The 19,593-nt window shown below is 46.6% G+C and overlaps 1 protein-coding gene and 1 pseudogene across 2 annotated transcripts; one reads left to right on the top strand and one right to left on the bottom strand.

The window, feature by feature from the left end:
- Positions 1–1,145: 1,145 nt before the first annotated feature.
- Positions 1,146–19,143, top strand: LOC310680401 (somatomedin-B and thrombospondin type-1 domain-containing protein-like). The gene is made up of 5 exons (XM_083447108.1): positions 1,146–1,848; positions 4,749–4,943; positions 7,926–8,004; positions 9,412–9,588; positions 15,661–19,143. The coding sequence occupies exons 1-5, from the start codon at positions 1,623–1,625 to the stop codon at positions 15,776–15,778; spliced, it is 795 nt and encodes a 264-aa protein (XP_083303234.1). The 5' UTR covers positions 1,146–1,622; the 3' UTR covers positions 15,779–19,143.
- On the bottom strand, positions 3,732–4,155 carry LOC310680425 (large ribosomal subunit protein eL42-like; annotated as a pseudogene). The gene has a single exon. The product of its transcript is annotated as a large ribosomal subunit protein eL42-like (transcript).
- Positions 19,144–19,593: the final 450 nt, after the last annotated feature.

The following is a 19,593-nucleotide window of genomic DNA, read 5'->3' as shown; positions in this document are numbered from 1 at the left end:
TTCTAGGTACACGACTAAGAGGATTTTCTTTTGTCCCACCGCTGTCCCCGGAAAACCCCCCTGCTGTTTACTGCTGAATCAGGGCGAATGTCAATCCGCAGAAAACCCGGCTGACATTTGTTCTGGTTCAACTAGTTTCCATGAGCCTGGTGTGGACATAAAAACTATGCAGAAGGAAGGGAAGACATACAGTAATATATGCAGCCCAGTCCTGTGTGTGTTTTCTCAGGACAGTAGGAGAGTTACTTCCATCTGCATGTACCGCAGATATTGCAGCCTCAGCAGCTATGCAACGCTTTCCCTAAAGTGCTCAAAACACTTCAGACAAACGATGCCAGAAATACACACAACGATCTTGTAAGGTAGGCAAGCAGCAGCATTCCCACACGTAGCTGGAAAATAGTAATAATGCTGGTTCACCTATGGCTATGCATGGAGGAATGAAATTTGGACCAAAAATAATAATAATAATAATTCCAGCTCACAGCTCATTAATTTTAACCCGTGAACTACACCACCAAATGCCCATTGACTGAAAGCAACCCAGATCCTGGTGCCCAGCGGTGGCGTAGTGTGGAGGGGCAGAGGGGCCGGCCGCACCGGGCGCAACATCTGGGGGTTAGGGTTAGGGGGCGCAAATCCACGGGTTAGGGGGCGCAAATCTACGGGTTAGGGGGCGCAAATTACTTGCCTTGCCCCGGGTGCTGACAACCCACGCTACGCCACTGGTGCCCAGGCAGGGCGAGCAAGCAGTTTCTCCCATACTGTAAGGCTGGGGGGGGGGGCTCGCTTGCTTCTGAGCACAGGAGCCAATAAAATATTTGAGGGGGCCAGCCTTTCCCCTCAGTTGATGGGCATTGCCAGTGAAATGGTGTGCGTGCGCCATAGCTGTCAACTTTTCCCTTTTCTTGCGAGGAATCTTATTCGGAATAAGGGAATTTTCTTTTTAAAAAGGGAAACGTTGACAGCTATGGCGTGCTCAGCGTCTTGTGATCGATTATGCAGGGCGGGGCTTACCTACCCCCCCCAATATTTTATTCAAGTTGGCCCCCCTGCTAAACAAGCGAGGGTGTGTGTTGGCCCCCCTGCTAAACAAGCGAGGGTGTGTGTGTGTCATCGCGCTGGCCGTCGCTCCGCACTAAGCGTCGCCAGCTCCCAGAGCGTCCTGCTCCTTTAAACGCAGCCTGAGCGCCTTCTAATCCCCGCCGAAGGGGGGAAGGTCAGCGCGGACAGGGAGCCGAGCGCCCGCCGCCTTGGGGTGGGGCGAGCGCAGGTTGGCGCGCTGGCTAAAGGTCGCCCTGGGCTGCTCCCTTTCCAGATCCGCTTTCGGAAACTTTCACGCGCAGGGCGGATGTTCAGCTGGGCGGAGGCGGCAACAGCTCTTCTCCAGGCAAGCGCTGCCCAACTTGCGCACCGGAGCACTTTGCGCGAGGGCTCCGCGCAGCATCCCCCGCAGTCCGCGTGGACTTGCCCCCGCCCACCTTCCTCCTATTAATTCCCATTATTGAATTCACCGGATCCACTCCGGTCTCAGTCCCGGATCGAGCGCCTAGTTTTCGGCCGAGAGTAGCTGGTGCTCGGCGCTGCGCAGGTCAGCCGGCGTCGCCCTTTCGGGCAGGATCATGCGGGCGCGCCCCTGCTGGACGCTGCGCGCGGGGCTGCTGCTGCTCCTGGCCGCGCCGGAGGCGGAAGGCGGCTGCGCGGCGCTGGGGCGCTGCTGCGCGGGCCGGAGCATGGCGTGCGTGAGCACCGGCTGGAGGGCGGACGGGTCCCACGGGCCCTGCTACTGCGACCAGGCGTGCCCTTACACCTTGGACTGCTGCCAGGACTACCGGCAGGTGTGCCCAGGTGGGTAAGGAGCAGGAGGAGTAGGGGTGGGGGATGCTACACCTGAGGATGGATGGGCCAGCTCAGGTAGGATTAGGCATGGGGGACCTGTGGGTGTTTTCTTTTCTTGGATTCCCCTCATCTCTCACCATGGGGTTTGGTGGCTGGGGCTGATGGGAGCTGGAAGGCCACAGACTCCCGCTTCCAGTGATAAGTCAAATTCAGCACCTGCAAGGGGGCTGGACTAGATGACCCCTGGGGAACCCTTCCAACGCTACAATTCTATGACATGCTTAGAAAGAGCAGTGCCTTTTTTTCAGAGTGCCGGATCCCACCCAGAAGGGGAACTGCGATTGAAACTCAAGGGTGGAAAAATGACTTGGTGTAGCCAATTCAAATGGACTACAGCCCTTGTGTGAATACTTCTTGGCTTATTGTCCGGATGAGAAACCTGTGACCTGCCAAATGCAGACTCTCATCTGCCTCATCTTGTTAGGGCTAGGGCTGTTGGAAGTTCAAAAATCTCTGCAGGGCTTGAGGTTCTTCATCCCTGAATTTAAGAGTACTAGAGGGAGCTGGAAGTTACTGAGCCCAGGTGGAAAATTACAGTATTGACAATCTACTCCTACCTATGTTATTTAAAAGCTACTGGTAAATCCCACTGATTTGCACAGGATTTACTCCCAAGGCAGCTGTTCCATGTGGTCTTAAACATGTTTTACTTGGAGATAAGTACTCTGGAGTTCAGCAGGGGGCTAACACCTGAATAAAAGTGTTTCCTTTTAAAGTTAGGATTGCAACTTGGAGGAAGCGATAGTGGCTTAAGCTTTCTTGTGTTGGAAATCAGATACCAATGTATCTCAACGTTCTTGGAGGACATCTTGTTGACATGTGTATTGTCATAAACAGGGAGAGTTGCATTCAGAACTTTCTTTATTAAAAAGATCAATAACATTCTGTGCAAAAGCATAAGCTATGCATATTGTGCTGTTTTATCCTGCTGTTGCAAGGCATCAAAAAGAGCTAACACTGAAGCCCCGTGTGCACAATTTTTCGTAGAGTTTGGAGCATATGGTACAACTCAAGGCATTTGTAATGGCTTGGAGTAACTGCAGTTGTTCTCTTAATACTACTTAAAAAAATAAATATCTCACACACACTGAGCATATTAACATCTTCTTCCTGTTCCCTCGTACAACAGAACCCAAATATTGGCAAATAGGAATTTCCTAAATCTTGACTTCTCAAAAGCTGAGGTTTTCAGCATATTGGATATTTTACTTAATGCAGAATTCTGCTTGTCCACTCCCCCCACCCCCACATGCAACCCATCCCATCCCTATAATAATCTATACTTCCCATAACTTTTAGTAAAACTTTCCAGGAGACAAACGTTGCTATTTTCTATTAGGCAATTGAATACATGGGGTCCTTTTTAAAAAGGGAACCTATGTAAAAGAAAATTCAAGCAAAACAGAATTATCCCTTTCCACAAAATGCAGGTTGCTTGATTAGCCTTTATTAGAGCTACTGAAGCGTAAGTCCCTTTCTTATATGCCTCATCAATCCATACAGTGGTACCTCAGGTTACACAGGCTTCAGGTTACAGACTCCGCTAACCCAGAAATAGTGCTTCAGGTTAAGAACTTTGCTTCGGGATGAGAACAGAAATCGTGGCAGTGGCACGGCAGCAGCAGGAGGCCCCATTAGCTAAAGTGGTGCTTCAGGTTAAGAACAGTTTCAGGTTAAGAACGGAACTCCGGAACGAATTAAGTACTTAACCCGAGGTACCACTGTATTCTCAACTGGTGCCATCTTGTGGCTTTTTGAAGAAATGACACAATATTGTCCTTTGCAAGTGTCACTCTTGGCCTTCTGCATATACTGTGGTAGTTTGCAGATAGTTTTTTTTTAGGGTGATCCAATAGGACTTTTATTACATTTCATACACCAACCAACAATGGGTTCCACAGCAGCCTAGAACTGGATAACCTGGCCCTTTCTCTTCTTGTCTCCTCCCAACTCGAGGTGCTTGTACCTCTTAATGGCCAGCATCCTCTTTGACCTGCAGTTGGGCTCCACACATTCCAGTCTCAGCACGATCTTCTTTGTGGTCTTTGCCTTTTTGCGGGCTTTGTCTGGACACCATAGCCACTCTGCTTGCGATCATATCACCGCTTTCCCTGAGCATACAAAGACTCATTGCCCTTCTTGTACTGGGTTACTTTGTGGGGCTGGTGCTTCCCACACTTTTTGCAGTAAGTCCTGCAGGTTTTGGGGACGTTCACCATCTTGCCAGTGTCAACGTTGCCTCCACAGAAAAAGAAAGCAGTTTGCAGATAGGTGACGTGACTTGCTGACACTCAGGTGGGGTGTTTGTGGCAAAAGCCAGAAACTGGAGAGCTGTTCTTTTCACCGTAGTCATCTTTGCTTTGGCAACTGAGAGGGCTGGAAGATGTCTGAATCCCCACATATACTTGGATTGAAAACTCTGCTTTGCATTACACGTCCAGAGTAATTGCGTGGAATAAGGAATCGTTTTATATTCCTGCATGGTTACAAAGCTCAGGCTGGCCGGTTCTCCCAAGTGCAGTGGAATGAACTGGAAGAATGCTGAGGTGGTAAAATGAGCTGCCTCACTTCATCCTGCTGTCGGAGAACCACATTTTTTTAAAAAAAGTAATTCCCAATGTAAACAGACAGATGACCTTGTAAGTAGAAAACTTGGCAGTTTAAAGTGGTGTCGTGATTGCTTCAAACACATATTGTGAATGTGGGCTAAGTTGGGACACCTTAAATGCTGGCACTCCTGGTTGGCAGGAATGGATCAGACTTGCTATATTTGAGAAGAATGCCAGCCTGGAAATGCATGGAATAGATAGCAATTGTGAGTTTTGTCCTCCTCCTCCTCCTTTCCTCAGTGGTCTCCTGCGTGGTCTCTGAGTGGAGCGAATGGAGCAGCTGTGCAGAGACTTGCAAGGCAGCGTACCGTGTGAGGAGGCGGCGCATCATCCGGGAGCCGAGAAATGGCGGCGAAGCCTGCCCTCCTCTTGAGGACAAGGCTGGCTGTTTTGAGTATTGGACTCAGCAAGGAACAGAGTGCAAGCAGCCCTTCAGTAAGTGGAGCAGGGCACGGGTGGAGGGGGGGGGGACAGATTCTTGGCAGAAAAAAGGTTTCCAAGGCCTGCTTTTGGATGCATTCAAAATTAAATTGTACCCCCCCCCCAAGTCTTGTTAGAGCATTTCTTCTGGTTACTTTTGTTTTGTTCTAAGCTGAAGAAATTTATTGACTCATGTCAAGTGCTTCTTGCTTAACAGAGGCACCCCATATTTGGCTGGGTTTCTTCCGCTGCTCTGCTGGTGTGATAGCTACACAGAATCGCAGAAGTTGGAAAGGGACCACAAGGGTAATCTGGTTCAACACCCAGCAGTGCAGGAATCTTTGGCCCAACATGGGGCTCAAACCCATGATCCTGAGATCAAGAGTCTCATGCTCTACCGACTGAGCTATCCCAGATGCAAGGAAGAAAGTGCTGCAGTCTATAATGCCCCATGCTTAATCCTCGACACATTCATGGAGTGGCAAAAAAGGAGATGATCCTGCCCTGCAGCACACAAAACAGCTTTAGATGCATGTTTGTGCTTGGAGAGCAGTTGCATACGTCCCTCTTCTAGTTCATCCAGAGTAAAATGGGATGATGCAAAGTGACGTCTAGTGTAAGGATTGTTCTTCTGAGTGCCTTTGCTGCAGAGCAGCCAAAGAAGTCTGATCACTGTAGTCCATGCATATGTAACCTTGAGGCTGGATTACCACAGTGCACTCTAGGTAGGGTGGCCCTTGGCCTCCCTCCTAGTTCCGAGAGCCAGTGTGGTGTAGTGGTTAAGAGCAGTAGTCTTGTAATCTGGGGAACCGGGTTCGCGTCTCCGCTCCTCCACATGCAGCTGCTGGGTGACCTTGGGCCAGTCACACTTCTTTGAAGTCTCTCAGCCCCACTCACCTCACAGAGTGTTTGTTGTGGGGGAGGAAGGGAAAGGAGAATGTTAGCCGCTTTGAGACTCCTTAAAGGGAGTGAAAGGCGGGATATCAAATCCAAACTCCTCTTCTTCTTCACTGAAGGTTGCCTTCCATCAGCAGAAGAGCTGAATGCCACCCATATCCCTTGAGGTGCCACGAGACTCTGTGTTGCTTTTGCCGCAACAGACTAACATGGCTGCTTCTCTGAAAACTGTGCTTGTACAAAAGGCTATGTTGGGGCTGGACTCCATTCAAATTATGGCTGTCACCTGCTTAGAGAAATCACAGCTGATAATCCTGTGAGTTTAAGACTGTGAGTCTAACCCAAGTTACCTGGGAGTAAGCCCCACTGAATTCAGGTGGACTCATTTCTGAGTAGAGGGGGTTAGGATTGTGCTGTTGGTATATTGATTTAATTAAATCTGCACGTGAGAGACAACGGTAACATTCACACATTACATTCATACAAACTTTGTCCACAAATAGTTGAGCTATACATTTGTACCGTAATAGGTAAAGATACCCCTGACTATTAGGTCCAGTTGTGGACGACTCGGAGGTTGCTGCGCTCATCTCGCTCTATAGGCCGAGGGAGCCGGCATTTGTCCGCAGACAGCTTCTGGCCAGCATGACTAAGCCGCTTCTAGTGAACCAGAGCAGTGCACGGAAACACTGTTTACCTTCCTGCCGGAGTGGTACCTATTTATCTACTTGAACTTTGACATGCTTTTGAACTGCTAGGTGGGCAGGAGCTGGGACCGAACAACAGGAGCTCACTCCGTTGCGGGGATTCGAACTGCCAACCTTCTGATCAGCAAGTCCTAGGCTCTGTGGTTTAACCCACAGCACCACCCGCGTCCCACATGTACCGTAATACACATGTTAATATTTAGTGAATATATAGTCTGCGTGCTTGTGCACACAATAGTTGAGCTGTACGAATGAACAAGTTCAACACTTTCACACTAAGACTTGCGCACTTGTAGAGACCGCCTACATCCGTGTTCAGTGCAATGTGTGAACAACACTATCCAGAATTTTAAAGCAGTGGTGGGCAGAATACAGGCTTATTGGATCCCGTGTCAGATGCTGTATGTCTCTGAATACCAGATGCTGGGAATCAAAGTGTGTGTGTGTGGGGGGGAGTGCTATTGTGCTCTCACACCCAGCTTGTAGGCATACCATAGTTATCTGGTTGGTCACTGCAAGAACAGGATGCTGGACTAAATGGACCTTTGGCTTGATCCAGAAAGGCTCATCTCATATTCTCCTGTTTTACTAGATCCCCAAGAGCTATTAACCAGAGGCAGGTGCAACAAGTCTCACAGTTAGAATTCAAGAACAGGGTGCCTCTGAGCACATTCTGAGCCTAGGAAATTGTCTTCAGCACAGGAACTGAACTGAGTCCATAGCCCTTTCTCACAAAAGCATGGTCCTAGTTGGAGCTTTTTATTTCATCAGCCTAATTTAGGTGGAACAACTCATTTTATTGCAGATATTGTCAAAACAACTGGGTGTCAAAAATCTTTGCTGTGCTACTGGAAATGAACCAGAGATCTGCGATCTCTAGCTTTTGCCCACCCTTTCCCTAAACAACCGGCCCTTTTCTGGTGTACTTGTTTAGACTGGTTATTATTTTCCTTCTGACTTTTTATTTTTTTGGTTTGCTTTGAAAAAAACCCAAAAAACAAAACCTGTGTTTCTGAGACCAAAATAAAATCTGTAGGTTTCAGAAGAGCTTAAGTGGTATATTTCTAAATTGGGATATTATTAAAATAGCTTGCTCCCTCCAGCATAGTTTCTGGGATGATAATTAGCAGGCCTGTTTGTACGGACAACAAGGGGGGATTTTGTGGGCGGAGGGTACCCATTTCTGCCCAGCGGAATGATGAATAATCACCAGCGGTCTGACAATGTGGGAGAGAACTCTCTCTCTCTGATTTCCTGCCAGAGGGAAAATGACACGGCATTAAAGACCGCAAATGTCCCAGTTGTTATTGTTCTGGAGATGCAGGCGGGCTCGGGGCACCGTTGTCACTTATCATGTCTGCTGTGTTTTCCTTTTCCCCTTTGATGTGAGCAGTCCCAGCATTAATAACCACTGGAGGCTATGGGAAAGCGAGGAGAAAGCGAGCTGTGTCCATTGAGAATGAAAGAGCCGGGTAAGTAATGAGCTGCTCGAGGACTCTACAGCGTTGCTGTCCTCCTGTGGGTCACACTATGGCCTGGAGCTCATATAATGAAATGACACAAGTCTAGATTCACAGGCCTGGAAGACATGCTGGTACAGCCTTTGGCCCATTTCCTTGATGCAAAGCCAACCTCCAGCACACACGTTCTTCCATCCTCCTGCTTATACACAGAACAGTGCTTTAACCTGCACTTTTCATTTATATGGTGCTGTCACGATCCCTGTAAATACACCGCTGTAAATCCTTAATAGGCCAAACACATTTTGACAAAGTCTTCCTCGGCGGCCTTATTAAAAACGTTAACAATTCAGCCAGTTCTGAGCTGCAGCCGCTTAAGGGAGGAGAGAAAAATACGCATAGGGTCCTGAATAAGTGCAGATGTCTCCCCAGCTTACGCACGATGGACTCATGTGCAACCATGTATATGCGCTGTTATGTACTGAAGTTCTCACCCTGGGCCAGCAGGGGATTACTGTAGATAGTTTTCACTCAGGTCCACATATGCAAATAAGGGATTGAAAGTGACGTTCAGTGATTGGATAGTTACAGAAAGTGGTTACTGTTGCGTTGCAGTGGAGCTCTATATAAGCAAGCTGGCTGAACCCTTCAGGTCAGTTCTGTTCTAGCCTGTGAATAAACAAGAGCTGTTTGAAGAATCGCTGTGTCGTCTGATACGTTCACCCACAACTTAACATGCACAGTCCTAGGAAGTATTTAAATAAATTGATTAAAATTTCAAAAAAGGGCAAAATGGCCCCAAAAGAGCAGGAAAGGAGCTAGCAATCCCATGAGCCTTTGCACCAATCTTTGAGGCCTGTGAAGAGTTGGGCGTTGGAGAAAGGAGGTTTGGAGGGAGTGATTGTGGTGGAGTTTGGTGGATTTTTGTGAATTTTTGGCAGAGGTTTTGGTTGTTTACAGGCTTTATAGATGGTGTTCTCCACCATACGTGATTTCATGTTTATGAGTGGTACCCGGGAACGTAATCCCTGTGTAAGTGGAAAGATGCCTGTATACAGGTTGGCCAAATAAATTTCAAAAAGTCTCCTGCAAATAATGGATGTAGAGTTGAAGGGTGGTAATTAGCTAAGTTTTACTCTTGAGTATACCCACTGGAACTTAGTCCTGTTCATTAATTTTAGCAGGCATAGTCTTGAGTAAAACATCCCACCTGAAGACCTTGTTGAAATGCATTTGGCCCAGTAAGTATTTATAGTGTGACACCAGAGGTACTGCACCTCCCCGACACGCGATACACATATTTATTTTTGTAAGTAAGCCTTACACAGACCCTGGGTGAGCATTTGGAACCCCTGGCATCTTGCACAGTTCAGAGATTGGGGTGGCATGCAACCCTATTCCCCTCTCTTCCCATGGCAGGTACTGTGTCGAATTTCAGCTCATGGCCATCACAGAAGGATGTCTGCGTGGGAACAGCTCTTACACTCATTGGATGAAATATCTCAGCGAAGGACATCTGGTGTGTGTTGAGTGCCAGCACCCAGCTTTGGATTCCAGGAACCTGCACTGCTCAGGGGATGGCAGCGGAGCCAAAAAGTAAGAGCTGACCTTTCTGCTTTTGCTCAGTTGGAAATGCTTTGTTGTTGGGAAAATTGCAACCCCGTCTTCTAAACTTCTGTACTGCCTAGCACAGGGGTGGGGTGACTTTTTCAATTCCGGGGAGATGCATTTGCTTCTGGGCAACTTTCGGGGGTGGGGGTCACATGGTAGTGATGGGTGGGGCAAGAGGCAGAAGCGGACTAGGCAATGAATGTGAATTTGAGTGACTTTTTACACACACTGGCTGTAGAAAAGAAGATATGCAGGTGTGGGCTGGCAGAGGGCAGATTAAGACTGGTGGAGCAGCATCCCATTTGCCTCAATGGACCAGCCTTTAGGTCTTTAAAAGTAAGCACCAGTGCCTTAAATTGACCTCAAAATATGAATGCACATCCTTCAAAATATGTGTGATATGAATGACTCCAGCTATGCACATGCAACTTGATGTTGCAATCCTCCAGAACATGCACCCGTGAATCCGGCTGCAAACGGCTGTACCCACTTACCTGGGAGTAAGCCCTATTGAACCCAATGGGAGTTACTTCTGAGTAGGCACTTATAGGATTGCATTGTTGGCCCGTCCTGACCGTCAAAAGCAAGCTGGCTGAACCTGATCCATTCTTAATGCATAGGAATATGGAAGCTAAATCTGCCCTGGCTGTTGTTGTGACAGTGCTCATTCAAGAACATTTTAAACAACAAATAAGTTTGAATGAAACAGCACGTTCGTCCAGGTAGCATTTTCTCAGCGGTATTGAGCAAGAAAAGCACTGCTAGGTATTCTCCCCGCGCCTCCCTGAAGTCTTCAGTATAGAACTGCAGTTATTTTGATAAGGCAGCAATAACAGCCACTGTAGCTGTCTGGAGAGGCCATAAAATGCAGTAAAAACGTAAGAGGAGTACTGAGTTTGCTATTTAGTATATGGGATGACTCTAGTCCTCTTCAGGCATTCATCTTATGAGCTCAGTCAATGGAGGCACAAGGGGGAGAGAGTAGGAATGAGTGTGTGAGCTCAGCCCCCACCCCCTCCATGAATAGGAGAGTGAATGTCTGCAGCAGAGGGCCTGTTTGACCTGTGTAGGTTACTTGCCTGATGTCGAATTCTGGAAAACCGGGGTTCTGCCTTTCCTGGAAGCCTCCATGAGTACCCAAGGCTCTAATCTGCAGACGGCCGCTCTCGAACCATGTGCCACGGGGGATTAGGTTATTTGTCACAATGGTTATATTACTTCTCTTGTCAGAGGCAATATTTATTTATTTAAAAAACTACTTTAAAAAATCTTATCTCTTTGTTTATTTGATCAGGAGCATACAATTCAGTGAAGGGACGCGGGTGGCGCTGTGGGTTAAGCCACAGAGCCTAGGACTTGCTGATCAGAAGGTCGGGGGTTCGAATCCCCGCGACGGGCTGAGCTCCCGTTGCTCAGTCCCTGTTCCTGCCAACCTAGCAGTTCGAAAGCACGTCAAAGTGCAAGTAGATAAATAGGTACCGCTCCGGCGGGAAGGCAAACGGCATTTCCATGCTCTGCTCTGGTTCGCCAGAAGCGGCTCAGTCATGCTGGCCACATGACCCGGAAGCTGTATGCCGGCTCCCTTGGCCAATAAAGCGAGATGAGTGCTGCAACCCCAGAATTGGCCATGACTGGACCTAATAGTCAGGGGTCCCTTTACCTTTACCTTATACAATTCAGTGACATACAGGAATAAAGACAAATCAATTAATGCAATTACATTAATGCAAAGACCTTGAACTTGGCCAGTGCAGATGTTTTAACAATGGTCACATGTTGTCAGCCATGTGCCCCTGTCAGCAGCCTGGCTGCCACATTCTGCATCAGGTAGAGCTTCTGGGCCAGGCTTGAGGGCAGACCCACATAGAGCATATTGCAGTAATCTAGCCTCAGTGGTACCAACATGTAGGCTTACAGTGAGTAGCCTATCCCTGTCCTGAAACAGTCATCACAGGCAAGCCAGATGAAGCCATAGCTGGAGACTGCGAGTCAGAGAGACCTGGTACATGTCGGTTTTGCCATAGGTATCTGTTTGGCCACTGTGAGAACAGAATGCTGGACTAGACAGGCCTTTGGCCTGATCCAGACGGACTGCCTTTTCTGCTCACAGAAGGGCTCACGTGGAATTTCCAGGGTCTGAGAGAAAATGCCACTGAATTCCAGCTGCCATGAAGGAAGAGCAAGGGAGGCCCTGCTTTTGGCATCCCCAGAGGCCCCCGTGGGAAACGGGATGCGGGGGGGGGGTGGGGAGGGAAGGGTAGTTGTGTTGTAGATGGACCTTTGGGTCCAGTCCATCAGGGCTGCTCTGAAGCTAAGAGCAAATAACTGCTGGGGGAAAATGTTTGGTTCTCAAACTTTGTCCCAGCACTCGCATGCCCCAGTGAGGAGAGGGCCAAATGAAGAGGAATCGGTAATGGAAAGGAAACTCTGATCCTTAACATGTATAATTCAATATTTGGGAGCAGGGAGGGAGGGGTGACCACACCCGATCCAGCCCAGTCAATATGTTTCTGCAATGAAAACCTGAATCCTTTTAACCAATGTGATTTTTTCAACCCCTTGAACCGTCCACATGCTGAAGAGTAGTCCCAGCTTTCAGAATTGCCTTGTTCTTTTTAATTGCTTTGTGTTTGTTGCCACTTCCATTTTCAGCTGTGTCCTCCTATTGTGCATGGTTCCCCCGTCCCCCCCGGCCTTGCTCATTAAAACTGAAAAGCATTTCCATCACTTTCTTAGGCAAGTTATCTTTCCCTTTAGAACAAGCAAATCTTGGTTCATTTTTTTCTTCTTCTTTTAAGACTTGGGGCTCGTTCCCACTTCCACTTGACTCATGCTTTCCAGGTCCAAGTGGTTTTCCGTTCTTTTCTAGGGAAAACCTGCTCTTCAGGGTTGAATCAGAGCAAACGTCAATCCAGAGAATTGCTGTTTGCTTGGATAGAGTGCTAAAAAGTGGTTTTCCTTGGTGGGGAAAGCAACAGAGACCACAGCTAGTGAGGATGACCCCATTGTGAACTAATCTCTGCTTTGAAAGTAAGAAAAGTGTAGTTGGGCTGAGAATGACACCTCTTTCTAAATCTCCTAGGAAGTGCTTCACCCGTTATGAAGCTGGCTTAATGGATTGATCCAATTTCAGGCTCGCGTGTGTACGGTTCAAAGCATTTTGTTGAATTAGCTGAGCCACGTTTGGAATGTCTCGCAAGGTCACGTCTCGTGCAACCGGGCCGGTGCATCGATATTCCTCCCCTCCTTCTTTCTTCCAGAAATAGGCTGTGAAGGGCTGGCCAAATCAGCTGGGGGACGTGATGGCACGATGATCTGCCAGTCTCAATCATTTGAGAATGGAGAGCAGCTGGGGAGCAGCCTCTAGAATGAGTGGGAAAGCGAGCCTGCAGCCGGGAGACTATTCATCTTTTCCAAGGGTACAATGAAGGGGTAATTGGCCCTCTAACAGAAAACTTGGGTGTTGAGGGCCAATGGGCTTGGAGCCAAAAAGGGCCCACTGAGAAACAAGTGTGAGATAAACTGGCATGTTTGGTGGAACTTTTGAGTTTTGCAGACATACATTTTAAAAACAAACAAACAAGAACCCCAAGGGATACCCACCCACACCCACCCACCCACCCACCCTAGAAAAAACCCCTTAAGGTGCTCAGTGTCTATGGAATGTGTCATTTGGAAAAGAAAAACAGAAATGGTGTGGAGTTGGGATTTTTGCCTAAAAGCAGTTTCTGTGCAGTAACAGCTTGCCAGCATATTCTGTCTTTGGTATAACTGGAGATAGTTCCAAGTTATGCCATTATGAACCTGTACAGTACCCAAGTCAGTTAAAAAGTAGATTCTGAGAGCTGCAGATACCTTACACGGTGCTACAATCTTGGTGGCTGTGCCTTCCTCCAACAAGTACATTAAAGCCTAAAACGACCAGCCTTTAAAATGATGTAGTGATTTATTTATTTTTAATGCAGCATTAAAAAATGGTACTGGAAAGTTCAGACCTGAGTAAGTACAGTTGACATTTGCAGAGAGCATGCACTGGGAATTGCTGGAAAAACCAGTGCTTCCTGCAAGCCTGCAAAGATTAGCTGTTCCTTATAGTTTGCAGTAAGATGTGTTCACTGTGGAATGTGGTTTTGTTATGGACATTTATGTACATGCAGAAGGGGACGGGTGTAAGGAACTGTTTTTCCAAGTATAACCTTGTTTACATGGAGGGCCAAGAAGTATAATTTGTTCATCAAAGGCTGATATGCAAGTGATTAAACATGATTGCTCAGCGGTAGCCACTTCAAATTGGCCTTCACAATGTCCATTGTAAAGCTGTGGGCAGGATTAAGCTGAGTTGTGCACAAGCAGACCTTGTTCTACATGTGCACACTCTATTTAATGTTAGGATTCTTTCCACCGTGTTGCAGTCATGGGATGTTGCAGTCATGACGGTGTATGTTTTCAGTCCACATTGTGGGAAGTGACGGAGACAGGATGTTTATATTACTGTGTTTTGTCCTTTTGTTCTTTCTCTTTGCTGTCTGATGCTGAAGAGGAAGGAGCTGAGTTGCAATGCTCTGAGTGTGTATATGTAATTGAACGTAGTATAGCCAAAAGCTGCGCTACTGAGTCTGTACGCTAACTGCCTATACTCTGCTGATGCTGAAGTGTGCTGATGCCTCTTGGTATCAGTTGCTGTGATGGAAGCTTTTGAATCTCCCGAACGACCGACCAGGAGGGAGAGACCATGCCAGTCGGGTATGTGTCTCTGCTAGATTCCTACTTGTGTGTAGGACCTCCTGTGTAGGACTTAATTGTGTAGGACTTAATTCTGTGTGTAGGACTTAATTCTGCCCTGATTCAACCCACTTCTTTTCTTTGACCATTTACTAGTGGGTGGAGGTCTAGTTTCAAAAAAAGAAATGTGCCTCAAAAATGGAGGAAAAGGGGAGATTTTGGAAGTGTGGGGGCAGGGGTTTGAGACATAACCACACAGCCCCTTCCCAATATTCTTAAGAGATGAGTATTTATTTATTTTGGTTATTATTTGTTAATTTATATACTGCTTAATACAGAATATAAAATCTGACCACGCATAATTGTTAAAATACAGAATGATTTAAAAAGGCAGCATAATAAAAATACTCAGTAAAGCAATCCCATTAAAAATAATAATAAATCTAATGGACCTAAGTTAGTGCATTTAGTGCTGTACTGAAAATTTCTCCTTCGGTTCTTCCCTCACCAACCACTCTTCAGTTAATGAGGGGGTGGGGAAACACATTCAGAAAACGAAAGAAAATTACAGTTGTCTGTACTTCGGCGCCTTTCTGGGTGCCTGTGCTTTGTGAAAAAAGCAGAGTTCCACTAACTTACTACATGGCTATGGTACTGGATATTAAGGAATTGAGGATACATTAGGATCTAAAGATGCTGATACAAAACTTACTCTCCCACGCAAAATAAACATGCAGTTGTTTGCATCCGTGCCTCTGGAGCCCCTATTGATTCATCTCTCCCAGTAATGTTTGCTCTGAGGGCATTTCTGGTCCTGCTAGCTGAGATGCTTTTTATCTGAAAATACTTTGGATAGAGAACATGGCCACAATGTTCTCACAATGCCCACAATGCCCACAAGCCTATACACCAACACTGAGCGATGCCTGCTACTTGTGTCAAATTTAGGAAATTGCACGGTGTCCCTTTGAAGCAACAGCTAAGTGATAAAAACCACTTCGGACCTGCAGGTTGAGAGATTGAAGCTCAAGTGAACAGTGCACTTCAGTACTGCACAGTTATCTTTGTTTGAACGTCCAGCATCTGGAAGGTGTTTACTGTGTTTTCAGTGATTCAGAATTACCGGGTGTCCCTGCCATTCTCAAGGGCCTTTAGTTTGTGAGTACGGATTGAGAAATGCTTTTGAAGTACAAGCAAAAGCCAAGATTGATTCAACTCTTTTTATGTGCTCACCTGAAGCTGTGTGACTTGTGTGTGTGTGTGTTTCCTTGATGCTGCTTTTGGGGGAAGCTGAATGCATTGTATCAATGCTTGGTTCTGCTTTTTCTGTTCCAGGAACCAGCTACTGCACTGGCAGGCCGTAGGAAACCCAAGATGCAGAGGGACCTGGAAGCGCGTTCGCCAGCTGCACACTTGCTCCTGCCCTTCTGTCCACAGCTTCTTGTTCATCTGACTTTCACGTAGTTGCCCCTCTGCCTTGAGTCTGCATCTCCTCCTTGGTTCTCCTTAATAGAAGTTCAACTGTGAACAGCCACAGTTGCGATGCCAACGGATATATTCTAAGATCAAGGGTGCTTGCTGCTTTAAGGAACTGTCACTTGGTGACACAGGACGTTCTCCTTGAGTCTCAAGCTGAAGTTATTGGCATGTTAAAGAAGCAGGTCATATGTGCAGGAGAGACCTGGGAGAGTAAGGTTTGAGGCTGGCAGGCCAACAAGACCATGCTGACAAGTGAGCAGTAAAGATCAAAACCTAGGGAGAACCCTTGGATTGGACCATAGACCCATCTTGTCCAGCCTCCTGTTCTCTGAGTGGCCAACCAGATGCCTGGGAGATGAGTGAGCTCATCCCAAACTCGGGTTGATTCTGAAATGTGCTGAGTCATCAGTTTTTTGGATTTGGAGATAATGTCATGTCACTTGGTCAGCCCCACCTCCCACAGCCCCCTAAACCTCCATCCCCTTCTACACTGTCTGGGTTTGCTGCAGCGATGCTCCAGAACGAATGAGGCACTATAAGAGGAAATCTGATCCTCTCCATCTTTCTTCTTCCTGTTCTCCAGCATCGTTTTATTGGTGCCTTTCCGTAGTTAAAACTATGCTCAACCCAAGCCCATTATGATCACAGGGAGTAGAAAAACCCCACTGGCCTTTGGGAAATGTATTGGCCAGGCTATAAGCTGGGGATTCTGCTGATCCAAGCCAGAGGAGAACTTAGGGGCTTGTAATGTCCACCACTCCTTTGACTCAGGTTTTTACAAGCCACTGAAACTCAGGCCTGAAAGTGGAGCACCTTGGTCAGGGCTGGGTAGATTCTGCATGTGTAGGAGGAAAGGGTTGAATGTGTGATACTGAGCAGAGAACTCTGCTTCCTATGAATGCTGGGGACTCTCAGGAACATAGGAAACTGCCCATTTGCCTATCTAGCTCAGTATTGTCTGCACTGACCGGCAGCCCAACCTGGAGTTGCTGGGAATTGAACTAATCCAAAGTGCAGCAGCTAGACTGGTGATTGGGAGTAGTCGCTGAGACCATATCACCATTCAACCAGGCCTTTGGTTGATTTGATTGACATCCTGTGCCCTTTTAAAATGTGTTTTTTTGGGGGGCGGGGCGGTTATTGGGTTGTTGTTTTTACTTTGATTGTGTATTTTGTGGTTTTATATTTTGATTTTCTTCTGTGAACTGCTCTGAGACCTCCGGGTATAGGGCGGTATATAAATTCAATAAATAATAATAATTATATAACACCAATCCTAAAGGATCTTCACTGGCTCCCAGGACATCTCGAAGCACAATTCAAAGTGTTGGTGCTGACCTTAAAGCCCTCAACAGTCTCGGACCTGGATATCTGAAGGAGCGTCTCCACCCCCATCATTCTGCCTGGATGCTGAGGTCCAGTGCCAAGGGCCTTCTGGTGGTTCCCCCCCTGTGAGAAGTGAGGTTACAAGGAACCAGACAGAGGGCCTTCTCGGCAGTGGCGCCCTCCCTGTGGAATGTCAGATGTCAGGGAGATAAAGAATTACACAACTTTTAGAAAACACCTGAAGGCAGCTGTTCATGTCTTACATTTTTTATTTCTTCTCTTTTGCTGGAAGCCGCATAGAGTGGCTGTGGAAACGCAACCAGATGGTATAAACATTATTATTATTATTATTATTATTATTATTATTATTATTATTAACCTGGGGCCTTCAGCATGCAAAGCAAATGTTGTACTCTTCACCCACAATTTTATATTTTAAATGCAAGTTTCTAGCCCCCATGGCTGCTGCCAACATATGTTGAGAATATCTGGTGAAATCTTGCAAGGTTAGAGCAGGTGGTTGAGTAAGATTTCCATGCGAGCAGGGCTTCAGTTTTATGGGTAGCTTCTTCCTTTTCCTTGAACTAGCAGTAAGTAGCAGGATAATTTCTGCATCCCCTTGTCTCCAATTAATTAATTACAGGGGATGTAGCTGCACATTATCCTTAAATTGGTGGATAAAATGAGTTCTCAAAGAAGCTTTAGCCTTTGGGCCAAATTATCCATTCTTCAGGTGTTCCATGATATGTATTCCTCCCCCCATAAAGGGTTGTTGGTAGATTTATTTTTCACTTTATTTTATTGAAACAATTTACAGTATATACCACTTAACTCCAATAGTTTCTAAGTGGTTTACAAGGATGGGGGAGTTTTGAACACCCACACTCTTAATTGCTGCAACTCCAGTTAAATTTTGCTTTGGGCACTTGCTTTAAACTGAAAAGAAAAACAACATACATTGATTTATTGATTGGGGGGAATTCTGCCACGGATCTCCTGCCTAACATGAACTTTGGCCTGATGTCCCTGTGTACTCTTTTTGCAACTGTGGAGCACCCTGCCAGATTATTTGAGGAACAGGGAAATGGAATATAGGCTTGGGCTAGTTCCCCTTGATTGATTGAGCCTTACAAACCACTCAAAACATCCTTGTGAAGCTTAGATACACTTGACCTTTCACTGGTGGAAGTTGGGGAGGTCAAGAACTTGGCTGACTTGTGAAGTGCCTTACACAGTGTCAATCTAGACATGTTGCTTGAGATCTGGGATTACAAATGCCGATTGTTTAAGAAGAAAAAAAACAATATTTGGAGCCCTAGAATTGGATTAGTACCATGGTGCTGGTGCTCCTCCCCATTTTCCTGAATAAATATTGCCACCGCCCCCCCCTGAATTGTAATTTAGGAAATTGGTGGTCATTCTCCTTCTGACTGCCACAGTTCCAGACGCCACAACTTCCTTAGAATTTGCTATTAACGTCTAAAAACAAACAGGAGGTGATTGTACTCATGGATCTTCTCTGCCATCTCTAGTTGTACTCACGCTTACAAAGGATACACACTGCTGTGCATGTTTACTCAGAAGCAAGTGCCACAGAGTTCAGTGGGACTTGCTCCCAAGCTTTAAACTAATGCACACACCTTCAGGAAAGTCTTTTTGAACTCAGTAGGGCTCACCTCTGGGTTGGCATCTGCCTGTCTTGGGAGACAGTGGAAGACAGCACCTTTGGAGGTGAAGTCAAACTGTTGGAAGGTTGCTGCACCTGCTGTGGCTGTAGAGACTAATATGGGAGAGACATGTTTTGTTGCAGTTGGGACAGATGAAGGTGTCTGATTATATTGACTGGGTAGACATAGTATTGTCCTGTTCAATAGGAAAAAAATCTGTGCACCTGTGGCATGTCAAACCTTATTCTGAAATAATTTGGACCTGGAAACACTGGTAGTTTTTTTTTTCATTTGCAGGCTTTGTGTTTTGAAAGAGCCCATTAAAATTAATATTTATGGAAAGTTCTACCTATTGCTGGTTTTTTTCTTCCTGGTAAGGGGAATGGTTGCATTTACAGCATTGGAGTTGGCAATTCTCATGTTTTCCTCTGAAGAAGTGGTGGTGGGGGAACTGGGGGGGGGGGGATTTCAGCCTGGCCGTCTAGACCAACAGATGGGGAAACACCTGGAGGACCACAACTTCCATCATCCCTGACCATCATCCATGCTGGCAGTGGATGATGGGATCTGGAGTCCAGTAAAAGGAATCATTTGCCATTGGAACAGTCACGATGCTTTATGGTCTCATATTGAACCAGAGAACATTTTAAAGGAAACTTTGGGGTGTTGTCATACAAAATGCGAATGTTATATTTTTGTGTGTGTGTGTGTTGGGGGGGGGGATCGCGTCTCCAGTCTACAACTTTTCAAATGTTAAAATAGACATGCGGTACAGTCCTGTACTATGTTGGAATGG

This window comes from Podarcis tiliguerta (genome assembly GCF_965153285.1).
Source record: "Podarcis tiliguerta genome assembly, chromosome: 6".
NCBI classification, from domain to species: domain Eukaryota; kingdom Metazoa; phylum Chordata; class Lepidosauria; order Squamata; family Lacertidae; genus Podarcis; species Podarcis tiliguerta.
The sequence above is the reverse complement of the archived record's forward strand: the minus strand, read 5'-3'. Positions and strand labels throughout refer to the sequence as shown.